General features: G+C 44.2%; 3 protein-coding genes across 3 annotated transcripts; 2 read left to right on the forward strand and 1 right to left on the reverse strand.

Moving 5' to 3' along the window:
• Positions 1 to 469: 469 nt before the first annotated feature.
• EAE97_007688 (uncharacterized protein) lies at positions 470 to 5,166 on the forward strand (the record flags this gene model as incomplete). Its single annotated transcript, XM_038878202.1, has 4 exons — positions 470 to 1,031; positions 1,095 to 1,692; positions 1,743 to 1,947; positions 2,002 to 5,166. 4 exons carry the CDS (start codon positions 470 to 472, stop codon positions 5,164 to 5,166), a joined length of 4,530 nt encoding a protein of 1,509 aa, XP_038731040.1.
• Positions 5,167 to 5,686: 520 nt separating this feature from the next.
• Positions 5,687 to 8,081, reverse strand: EAE97_007689 (uncharacterized protein; the record flags this gene model as incomplete). Its single annotated transcript, XM_038878203.1, has 7 exons — positions 5,687 to 5,964; positions 6,021 to 6,164; positions 6,219 to 6,843; positions 6,900 to 7,099; positions 7,153 to 7,762; positions 7,818 to 7,871; positions 7,935 to 8,081. The coding sequence occupies 7 exons, from the start codon at positions 8,079 to 8,081 to the stop codon at positions 5,687 to 5,689; spliced, it is 2,058 nt and encodes a 685-aa protein (XP_038731041.1).
• Positions 8,082 to 10,391: 2,310 nt separating this feature from the next.
• On the forward strand, positions 10,392 to 10,664 carry EAE97_007690 (uncharacterized protein; the record flags this gene model as incomplete). Its single annotated transcript, XM_038878204.1, has 1 exon — positions 10,392 to 10,664. The coding sequence occupies one exon, from the start codon at positions 10,392 to 10,394 to the stop codon at positions 10,662 to 10,664; it is 273 nt and encodes a 90-aa protein (XP_038731042.1).
• Positions 10,665 to 12,247: the final 1,583 nt, after the last annotated feature.

Consider the following 12,247-nt stretch of genomic DNA (forward strand, 5'->3'; position numbering starts at 1 on the left):
GGTCTCTGTACCTACCTATCTATCTGTCTGCCTCTCTCTAAGTTCCGCTCACACCCACCTCGCCTCATCCAAACACATTATTTCCGATCATCCATCTCAACTGTATATCTTCATTCATACAATACATATGCCATCCTCGAGTGTACGATATAATTAAACATAATACAATATAACACGACAAGATACTTTCACACCCATCGTTGCTTTGACACGGTAATAGCCTTAGCTTCTACCAAGAGAGAAACTGCGCCTGTGCGACGTACCAATACCCTATCACATCATCTAATCATTAAATCTCCTGCGGCGATTTTCAACCCAATTCAATCACTTTTGGGTCCTGATAACTCAAACATAGTTGTACAATCTCTCTGTACATTTTGCACATCTCACATATCACTTGCGCAGTCTGTTCATCATTGGATTCTGATTATAATAAAGTCGCAGTCGTCGGCCACGGAATGGCGCAATCATGACCACAAAACCCCTCGTTGGGTCACAAGCCCAACGACAGTCGCAAAGGTCATTGAATCCAAATACTACCTCGAGGCCCTCTCCTCAGAGGAGCTTATCATCTACTTCCCCAACTCGAAGACACAATGAAGCGCTCATAGACTTGACGCTTGATGTGCCGGATTCTACATCGGCCCGTTATGGGCAAACCTCGAGAGCAGGAGGGTCGCGCTTGAAGCAGGAAATCTCAAATGAACCGAGGAGTTCTGTTCAGGCGGAGGCATCAAGCTTGGTTCCTTCAAACTCAACATCAAATAGGCAGTTTTTGCCTCCGCGCGGTCGGCCGCAACTTCATTCCGATGTACTTCGCATGAGAGCTTCAAAATCCATCTTACCATCCGATCAAAATCACAGCCAGACACCTGCGAAACCGTTTGCTTTTCCTGTTAGGCCCGGGAAATATCCTCCCCCTTCTCTTGACAGGCCGAGCCCATCGATTGGGCCTACCGGAAAGAGAGATGCTCGTCCAAAGCCTTTTGTTTTAGAGGTTCCTTTAGCCGCGCCTTCTTATTCACCGAATGGTAAGTCCAGCCATGATTAGGCAATATCACAATGCCATGATATCGCTTTTAACCTCTCAATAGGTCATGCAGATTTCTTTCCGTGGAACGGTAATCATGCAGAAGATCAATTCTCCGAACCGGTCATCCGCCAGGGCTTCTTCGACAAGTCGCAAATGTCACAGAACGAGACAGGTTCCGCAAAGGCCTCCATATACCCATCTTTAAAACACAAAAGTGGTCTGCAAACGTTATCCTCGTTATTTACAAGCGTTCTAGCTCAGCGAAGAGCCCATGGAAATATCACAGCCGACTCAACTTTCAAGCCTCCGCCACGTGTAACGGTTACAGATACAAAGAGAGAGATATGGCTCAAAGATCTAGCTAACCCGACCATATCACTCCGTCGCCTTAGTCGGTCGATTCCCCACGGAATTAGGGGTAAAGTTCTCCTGGAACACGCTCTCAATAAAAACATTCCCATCGAGCGAGCTGTCTGGTTGGCCAAATGTGTTGGTGCAAATGAACTGCGGTCATTCAAGAGAAAAGGTGCAGGTGGTGCCTTCGCTATGGGAGGAGAAGCGAAATGGGTGCGAGATTTCACAGTTTCTGTTGAACAAGTGTTGGAAAATATTATTGGGTCGTGCGGAGAAAAGGACTTTCGTCGCAAGATCTATTATGCGTAAGTATTGCTCTCTTCTGACCTTGCGCATTCACTTACAAGCATGATAGGATTCGTTTGGCAGCTCATTTTCATGCCGAATGCCTTCTGGATCGCGAGCATTACATAGATTGGATATTGTCTTCTCTAGAGACGACTTCTCAAGCCAAATTGCCAATGTGGCTATTGATTGCCCAAATGTATTGGGAAGATATTTTGAAGTATCGGAGGTTCGGGCGACGATTCACAACTGTTTTGTTGACTCGGTTTTCGGAGGTATGGCATCATCATTCAATCTCCCCTCACACAGCTAACAGTATTTCTCCCAAGACAATTAAACATCCAGATGCTGATATACTGGGACCCTTGATTGGTCGTTTGCGCATACTTCTAACTAAATTGATGACTTCGAATCCGGACAACTTTGTTTCTCCTGAAATTTGGTCCAAGCATAGGGAAGTCCTACACGCTTACCTCAGCTACTCAGATGAACTTCCTATGTCTGTTTGGAATGAGATTAATCGCCGCAATATGCGACTCACTACTTTAGCTCCTCAAGCCCAGCATCCTCCTCAACAACGCCTTTTCAATATACTAGACAAGTCACTTTTTACTCTGTTCACACCCGAGATCATAGATATCTGCTGGCAACTTGATGATGACAAGACGGCTCTTGTTCATGCAATTTTGGATTGGTCGACATCATGTTATAGGCCTGGACATGCGAAAGTATTCATTGGTGCTCGCATTCTACGAGCTTGGAGAAGACTGGGCGCAGATACCACAGCGGCCACACTATCGTTCCTTGACTCCAGCGCTTGCGAGATTGGGCGTAATAAGGCTTCGTTTTATCACCTCGTTTCCGAGCTAGCAAGATCGAACGACTTTTGTATCCCGACATATTTTCAGTGGCTGATCAGCCGTGGTGGTGTACACGATCATTCCGACCTGGCACCAGGCGGTCCATGTGGAACGAGGCTTCTTGCAGAACTTCCAATCCAAAACTTGAGCGAAGAAATGGTTGGGTTGCGCAGGTCTTTACTTTATCGTGCCGAGTATCCAATAGACACAGAGGATCGCAAAGTAGCGGCTAGCATTTCTAATATAGGTGACGCCTTTCGAATGATGCCAAGAACTTCAGAACGGCGATTTCCTCAAATAAACCAGGAATTCAAGGGCTTAGATGATATCCAATCGCTCAATCGCTCAAGCAAATCCCACATTGGGTCTTGGCTTCTTCGCGAAGTTGAACTACAGATGCTACCGTCAAGCAAACCATTTCATCAATGGGGAAATCCATCAGCCGCAGCTCATGATACTTGTGGACTCACGGCGGCTGCGTTTGGCATGGTGCGAGACTTCCTGGAATTTGTAGATGATTTCACTATGCTCGCCAAAGTGATAAAGATTGCCACAGCCTCAGCTGATCCTCAAACTATCTCTTCGTGCGCCGACACACTTAACATGCACGCCGAAATATTTGCTGGGATCGGAGCAATTAAGGACCTGTTTGATGTCCTTATTAATCGTGCACGCTCGTTTGCAGATGATCGCGACATTATGCCACGAGCTATTCTCGGGTCTTTGTTAGACCTTTCATTCAGGATGCCCGAGCACCAACTACTTACCGCGCAACTCGCTCGCCAACTTGCTCTGAGTGACAGAAAATGTGTCGCCGACGCTTGTTCACCGGTATCAGATCATATGGCAGGTGGATCACAAAACAACGAGGCCGAGTTCGTAGACGAAATCGAGAAGCTTCTTGCTAATGGTACAAGCATCGATCGAGGAACCATGGACCGGCTTTTCCAAAGAGTAACTCATCATTTATCGATCTCAATGGATAAGTCACCAGAGCAGCAGCGAAAGTGTGTATCATTGTTGACAACCTTGCGAGATTTTAATCCTCAGTCATTTGATTTATTGATGGCTAGCTGGCTGTCCTATATTCAGAATTCGGAACATCGACCCAGCATGGTGAAAATTTGGGGCCCAATGATAGGATTGGGTTGCCTTTCCATGAAAGATCTGGTTAATGCCAGCTTGAAGTGTGAAAAGGACGATCTCAACTCACCACAGAGTGTGAGCACGATAGTATCTATGGAACTACTGGCTCTAATTGCGACCCCACTCGGCCTGCCGGAGATCTTGACATCAGACGAAGCATATCGCTTCCGGATTGTGCAAAGTCGTATGCCAATTGACAACCCTGAACTAACATTAACTGTTATTCGATCAGCAATCGAGGCGTGCTCAGCAGCTGTCCACGACATGCACTTTCATACTTTGAATATCTTAGGTAGCTCGGCCATGCATGACTTACTTCAGACACTAGTCTTGGTTGGTGGTGATATGATCGGCAAAATCATAGTGCACCCTTTGTCGTCAGGAACTGCCAGCCAAGAAGCTTCAAAATTATTGGGTGCCTCGATCAACAAGCTTCTTGTGCCTACGTATCAAATAGAGGCTCCAAATATTTCAGTGGGCGATGCACTGAAATCTGCGAATTATCTTAATCTTCCATTTTGCCAACTCAAGGTAGCCTCCACCTTTCGCTCGGGAAAGGTTTCCCAAGCTACTCCACGGAACATGGTCCCTCCTCAGCTCGACGACCTTGATCGTGCCGTTGAGTCTGCTATAATGACGGGAGGTACGACATGGGCGTGCATTGTACCATCATTAGATCTGACCGCCGTGAATCATTTACGACGAGGTGCTGAAAACCAATTGCTTCGGCTCTTTCATGCTGCCAAAGCATCGGGCTATTATGATATCTTAGAAGAAGAGCACCAATTGTCAAAAGCAGAAAATTTGATGGCTATACTCGATTTGACAATAGACAAGATATATACCGAGAAAGTTAACACCTCACATAATTCGCAAAGTTGCTTTCCGGAAATTGTGACTTTACTGAGCAACGCCTCGCAATGTTTTGCCAGCGCACAGCCAAACGGTTGCAAGATTATATACCTTACGAAGTGGCTACCATTACTATTATCTTTCGCAACCTCTCAAACAGTAGCACTAGAGCCATCGAAAGTCGGACATGAACATCGGGGAAGAGCAATTCTATTTTTGACAGCAATCTTTTTGGATCTATATCGTTTCAGAGCTAACACAAAAACCCAACATCTACCACTACAGCAGTGTTTTGACCTTATTCTAAATATGGTGGATGTCCTCCCTGACGACATTCGTCAGCAATGCAGTCGAAACTTCCGGGATACTACCTCGAACCCCATCACTAGCTATATTTACAGTATCATGGCGCCGCCATCTGACTGGCTGCACATTTATCAATCCGGCTCAAAAGCTACAATTGCTGGAAGGAATAGCAGTAACACAAACACAGATCACACAAAGGAATCGTGCCGCCAGTCATTTCCTTTCACAATGAAACGCTGGGAGATGCTAGGAGAACCAAGTGCTAACATGGGAGAGAATGACACGAGTCTCAGTTTGACACTGTTTGCGAGTAGGAAAGGAGTCAACTGAGCGTCAGCTCTGTTTATAATTTTATCACAAATCACCCTCGATTATACCTCATGGTAGACACATGAGGAGCTTATTTTATATCAATAATGTATTCAATTAGAATTGCCCTTCATTGTTTTCAAGATATGTCTTCGGTGACCTGAACGATCACGCCCTGCATGATATTTCTATAATCCAAAATCAGCGAGCATAGAAACCTTAATACCCTTTGATTCAACCATTGTACTGATATTGGCGTCAGAGCTGAGCACATGACCATACGAAAATGATCGTGATGCAGACCACCCCCGGACGTAAACTCGCTTGATAGGCCGTAAATACTCGTTAATGGGCCCGTGCCATACAATAATAGCATTTAAAATACAGTGGCATGTACTTTATAATGTCTTGTGGGTACATAGAGACTTGATACTAAAGGTTCCCTGGCCTTGTTCCTGTTCCAAAGGCAGGCTCAAAATGTGAGGGGCTATGGTATCTCGTTAAGGACTCCTTAAATCAATCGGCCATCGTCTTCTACGCCTCAGTCGTCGTCAAATATCTGATAAGTGTTTTTCAAAATTGTGTCAACGACACGAACCTGCCACCCAGCATCTTGCATGTTCGGTCCCGAATTGGCGCCCATGAGTGTAGGGCCAAAGACTATGGCCAAGTTGCTTGCAGTCATCCTGTTAGATGCCGAACTCTCCTGTACTCTATTCAAATGTAAAGTTAAGGCTCGAAGGGTAGCGTAATTAGGATCAGGAAGGCCATTGATTATGGCATGTAGAGAGTCGCGACGGACTATTTCATCATCATGCTCTGTGCTTATATCAGTAGGGAAACAGTCAAATGGGTAGATTCAAGAGATGACTTACTTGCGGCCTCAATAAATGCAGGGTATTGCTCAATAGTCAATAAAGGGTCTGGGAGTTCGCGAAAAAACTGCTTTAGAAGACCAGCCACACTATTTACATCGTGAAAGAAGCTTTCCGGGTTACGGAAGTCCACCTTAGATGCGTCTGCGGATTGTTAGCAAAATTGCCTCAAACAACCAATCGAATTGCCCAACTTGCCGTTATCGAACATTGCTTTGATCTTCATTATATGAGACGCGGTGCCAGATAACCGGTATATCCCTTCAACCTCGAGTCCAAAGAGGTCAACTGCTTGGATACACTGGTAGACAATCATTGGAACAGCAGAGCCATCTCTCTCAAAGAGCTCCTCGAGGCTGAGACCAAACACTGGTTTCAATGGTGCTAGATGAATGTTGTTGCCTGGAGTTTGAGCCGATCCTGGTCCGAATAGTGGTGCCGAGGATGGGCCATGGGACACCGGTACATGCGTTGTAGGATTTTGCGGTGTTTGTTGTACTATTGTCTCACTTTGAGGTTGTGGCTGGAATGGCAAGGTTGATATCTGGGGGGGTCCATCTGCACGAGGTGACCAGGTAGTGAACTCGGGAGAGGTAGACATTAGGTTAGTGGGTGATGTAACAGGTGCAACGATGTGTTGCGAAAGGGATGGGCCATGACTGAAGCTTCTTTCGCGCTGGTGAGTTGGGGGACTGCTTTGATTGAAAGGTTGGCTCATATGAACCTGGTGAGATGGCTGTGGTGATATTACGGGTCCTTGACGAGCTTGAAGAGCGTTGGGGTCTGATTGTCGCTGAGCGATATTCGGTGCAGGTTGCAAAACCTGTATTAACATTAGCCAGGCCTATATCAATAAAATTAGGAATCTTCAGAGCTAACCGGATTACGCTCATATTTGATTTCCGTTATCCGGGATTGCATGTTACCAGCGAAGCTACTGATGTAGTTGCTCAGGTCTTTAACATTATCAATTGCATGAACAACTTCACGGAGACTGCGATTTGATGTGCCTTGCTCTTTTCCTTTGATGGGACTTATGTTCAGGCCATTGCTTAGAAGTAGCTTCTCGTTAAAGGACGCTATTCAACACAATTAGTATTATGTGCAGTATAGCTGAGCTCTCGTGCCTTACCAAATTTCTGCATCTGCAATGTCAATGCAGAGTCGCATTCCTGAATGAGATCTTCTAGAGCTTTCACAGCCTCAGGTCTTGATTTCGACCAGAGCTCAGTTCGTTGACTTTGCGCAGCCTGTACCTTGGACGCATAATCTGCATCGGCAGCCTGGACTTTACGGAGAAGGTCTTCCTCATGTTGCGCTGCCGATTTGGGGCCTTTTAGGCCAAATATCTTTCCCGATTGCCTGTCTCCAGTGCGGGCTCTGTCGTACTCGTCTGCCAGAGAGTCGTACTTCGCCTTGGACTTCTTCATGGCAGCTTCGGTATCGGCAGCACGTTGTTCTGCTGCCAACCCAGTATTCTTCCAATGCTTTCTGCCCTTCTCTATATTCGAAGCCATTTCAATAAGATCATCATGCATCTGATGTAGAGACACGCCAAATTGAGCCCCATTCTCGGCCATTCGCTCGTGTATAATCAGGACCTCTTCGTATGACTGTAGAAACGATCCGTGTCGATGCTCTGGTCTGCGAATATTATCTCCAGTTGCCTTACACAGCTTTTTTAACCCGTTCGAATGTTCCTCTTCCATAATGGACCTTTTCTTGAGAAAAAGTGCGAATTCCTATTCCGCAGAGTCAACTTTATATCCAAGCAGGCATTGAGAATTGAGGAAATACCTTTGCGGAAGCAATACTTTGTTTCAGTCGAGTTAATAAGGTTGATATTCCAATCTGACGCCATGGACACGTTTAGCTTTCCTTTAGCAAAGGGAAGAACCTTAGACAGTCACTCACCTCCGAGCTTGTAACATCGTGAACTGCTTTTGCGGTTGCGTCTTGCGGAGTGGCAGGTCTCCCGATTGTCTCGCCCTGGTTGCCGCCATTGCCAGCAGCATTGGACGACGATGTTGTGTCGAGTCCGATGTCCCCTCCAAACGACATTTTGTAGATGAAAGATGCGGGTTGCAATCAAATGGCTATGTGTGGCTGTTATATCCAGGTACCATGCGGTATTTTCACTTGTATTGTAATGACCCTGTTGTCAATTCTGTTGTTGGAGGGATTTAAAGTTCTTAGGTAGGTATGTAAAGGCAGTACTCGGGAATCTACGAAATACCCATACCCATGTGGTTGCTGTTACGAGTAACCGGGACCAAATGCGACGGGATTCCGTGCAACCACAATAACAATAATAATAATAATGGTACAGATAATCAATCAGGATTAAGAAGATAGATATTCATTGATTTAATTCACATTTAATAATAATAATAATAATAATAATAATAATAATAATAATAATAATAATAATAATAATAATAATAATAATAATAATAATAATAATAATAATAATAATAATAATAATAATAATAATAATAATAATAATAATGATAAACTTATTGTGTATATTTTCGCACATATATCCTCAATACTTGTTGATATTATAGGAATTTGACGCTCTTCTGATCGAGATACCCAGGTAAGTAGATAAAGGTCGAGGAACTCTAGCTTTGGCTTCTGTTGTTCGAGATTTCTAATTGTTCAATGTAGGATACTCGAGTAGGTAAATGTTTGTTTATATATGTATTTATATATACATATATATATTTATATTACCACGCTTATTGCTCGAGTGGTCTTTGATCCCCATCACCTCATTGAGCGTATCTTTAGAAATTAGTACGCCTATTAGTGTATTGACTACCTCCTTAGTACAGGTAATCTTATGTTGACTGCCGGTACCTACCTAACCATCGCTAGCAACAATAATAGATTGCTTAACTACCTCGAATACCTACTAGCTACCCTTCCGCCCTAGCTACTATTTAAAAAAACATAACCCCGCCAAAATAAACGTCAAAGAGGACTCTTGGCTCCTCCGCTTGATGCTGTCAAAAGGATAAGCTGGGATCTGCTTTCATGAATATATAGCGCTTACTAACTCTCAACTTCGCGTAATTCAGCATTGAAGAACCTCAACATATATACGACCGTCAGTCTGCATTCATCGATGAGGGCTACGGTATGCTCTCTGGAAGGGCATGAATGCAAATTCTGCCAAACGTCCGACTTTGACTTGTTGTGGTCCACAAATGCACATCAGCACATTCCACAGTATGCATAGGGTGCGGTTTGAATAAGTCGTGCTTCGGATATCTCAGCAATGCGGGAGAATGTGGGCCGTCTGAATATTGTAATCACTTGAGGACACGGACAGAATCTTGCATCTTCGGCGACGAGAACAGATCTGAATATTCTCGCGAGTTCAATATTACGACCCATTGTATTGCTTCATAGAAACAGCCCATGCACTAGCAGCCAAACCAAAATCCTACGGACAACGAAAAATAAAGCTCATATGATTGCAGTTCAGAATTAGAATTGTATTGGAATCGGTGCACAGTTTGTCTGGGGAATTAATGATTCTGGCTATTCTTCAGTGTAGGAACAATTTTTACAATATCTCTCATAGGCCAAAGCATATTAGACGTAGTTCTACTGTTGCATCAAGAACCAATGATAGACTATATCAAATTCCTGGTCCCCTTCCTGCTTCCTTCTTCAGCGTCCCCCGCATGCACTGAGTTTGGACTATAAATGGGCACGAGAGACATGTCGCCTCACATAAAAGTACGGAGATTTAGCACGATTTAATCCAGGTGTTTTGTCTGTTACCAGTCCGGCAAAGATATCTCGCATATACAACTTCAATGACACCTTCTCCGACGTAATCATTCGCAGTAATGTGACTTATCCTTTGGCGTCAGTTTTTGTTTTTGACACTTTGGTGGAATTAGCCTTCTGTCGGCCTTATGGATCTGTTGAGCAGGAAAAGAGTGTCGACGATATAATGGGAGAACCTTTGTCACGCTTTGAGAGAGTCTCTCTTGTTGGGCGGATGTCGTGGATAGATATCTATCCTCCTTCGTATCAATCCGCTCCTATTCAAACTCCGCCCGAGGCCGGTGTCCACATTTGCAAAGTTTTCCATGGCTCGGACATAGAAAAGAAGAAATAGAAAGGAACAAAGCACGAGTGCGGTTGAAAGTCGAGATCTCCTGTCAAAATTTCTCGCAAGTCAACCCCAAAACACAGGAACCCCTCCATTTGCACGTTTTTCGTGGATTTCTAGACAAGTCACTGCAGACAGTGACACCACGGCCGCAATTCTTCGTCCCTTTTCTTAATACTTGCTCTAAAATACTCTCATTTTGCAAATCTTTAAATCAAAAATCGCAGCGACCATAGAGCATGTCTCCCTTCAAAGCCTCCGACGTGGAAAGAGACTCAAGGCCTACACTGGCTCGATGCTTGCGTGATGGGGGCACAAAGAATTCACGCCGCGGTTGGCTTGCACCTTCAAGGGTCCATTCTAGAAAAGGGACTGCAATATGCGGGACATACATACAGGCCGCTACGATAGTAGGTGCCAACGCCTGGATTGTTCATACAGATACTGGAATATTTGGCGACGCTTTCAATGCATGGAGGCCCGAACGATGGATTGACTGTACTGAAGAGTAGCGCGCCAAGGTTGATGAGGCTCTATTTATGGTTAGTTCAATATCCTCTGCAAATTAGAAAAGCTATGTGTAATACTTGAGACTATATTAGTTAGGCACTGGAGGCAGAGTTAAATTCAGCAAAAGGAATTTCAATTGCGTATTGCGATACTATTATTGGACTTGACGGACGCCAATTCTAGCATCGAACTTACACGTCCTGTAGGATGTGTCAAACGCTGGCAAAAGTACTTGTCCGGGTGCTGAACTTAATCGTCTTTCTCAAAATTCACTTGTACTCGCATAATACCGACAAATTCTCCCGAGAAGAGCATTGTGCGACGAAACATCAAAATTGGCAACAGATGAGAAATTGCTGCAATGCAGGTCACATCGATCATGTCAGAACATCTGACTTCTCAGATCCTGTGCCCACTCCCGTGTAGTGGATTGATCGTATAACATCGAAGAATTATTATAATCAAATCCACAAGTTCTCCATTATCAGTCAGCCCGAATAGTACGTTAAGTGATCATTGACAAGCCCTTGACTTCGATAGATGATGGATACCCACCATGAAGATTATGGGTGTCGGAAATGTAGTTTCTACACAACGATTGAAGAGTGACCAGAGTTCTCATTAATGAACATATCCAGGGTCAAACGTTGTTCCAAGGAGCGACAGAAATATTTCAAATTAGAGAATCTTCGGATGAATGATGAGACAGGATCAGGGCGGGCGTCCATTCTTTTTGCTGGGGCTGATGAAGAACTGCAAGCACGCCATTCAGAAAGAAAGGCTACTAACGAAGTAGAAAAGTATCGACCGACTCCTGCAAGATAAAACTCGCCGAAGATTGGCATTGATTGTCGATGATCAGACTACTGACCTGTTGCGCCCTGGGTATTTTGTTATTCGTAGCTTTGACCGTGAGATATCACTGGCATGCCGCACAATCAAAACCACTCCTTTATAGATGAGAGTATCGCACAACAGCGAAGAATTAGCTGAAGCGGATTCCGTCAAATTGAATAGATACTTAGAAGTGCAAAAACTCCTTTCCGGCTTTAAATCAAGTCCCAGTACTTAGCCACCGAGCGATCAAATAGACGATGAATATCACCAACTTTTGTGAATATGTAACTTCAAAAGACCTGTTTGCTCGCTAGTTGTATCTACAAATTGTGATCAAGACTTGTACTTCAAACGACAGGTAAAAAATTTCCAGTCAACTTTGGAAATCTATCTGTAGGGGACAGGAAGTTCCTCAGTTACGACAGAGAAGTTGGCTTATAGTCTGGAGCATTCTGGAATTAAAATTCAAAATGTTTTACTTATTGTTGTATCTCTGATTCACCTGTCGAATTTCGAGAAAAGTCTGCCACTATAGACAGAAGGATCACCCGGTCTATCTTAAGAGATTAAGCGTTGCAAAACTGTATGAACATAAACCTTGTGTAGGTGATGTGATTTGCTATCTTGGATAGTATCTAGTAGAGTTCAAGAAAGTCAACGTTGCTGCTAACATGAACGAGCTCGCCTTTACATGAGGTGTAGGAGAGATATCTCCCTTAAACCATGTAAGTGGATCGATGCCTGTTTC

Source organism: Botrytis byssoidea, assembly GCF_014898295.1.
Source record: "Botrytis byssoidea strain MUCL 94 chromosome Unknown BBYS_015, whole genome shotgun sequence".
NCBI lineage: Eukaryota > Fungi > Ascomycota > Leotiomycetes > Helotiales > Sclerotiniaceae > Botrytis > Botrytis byssoidea.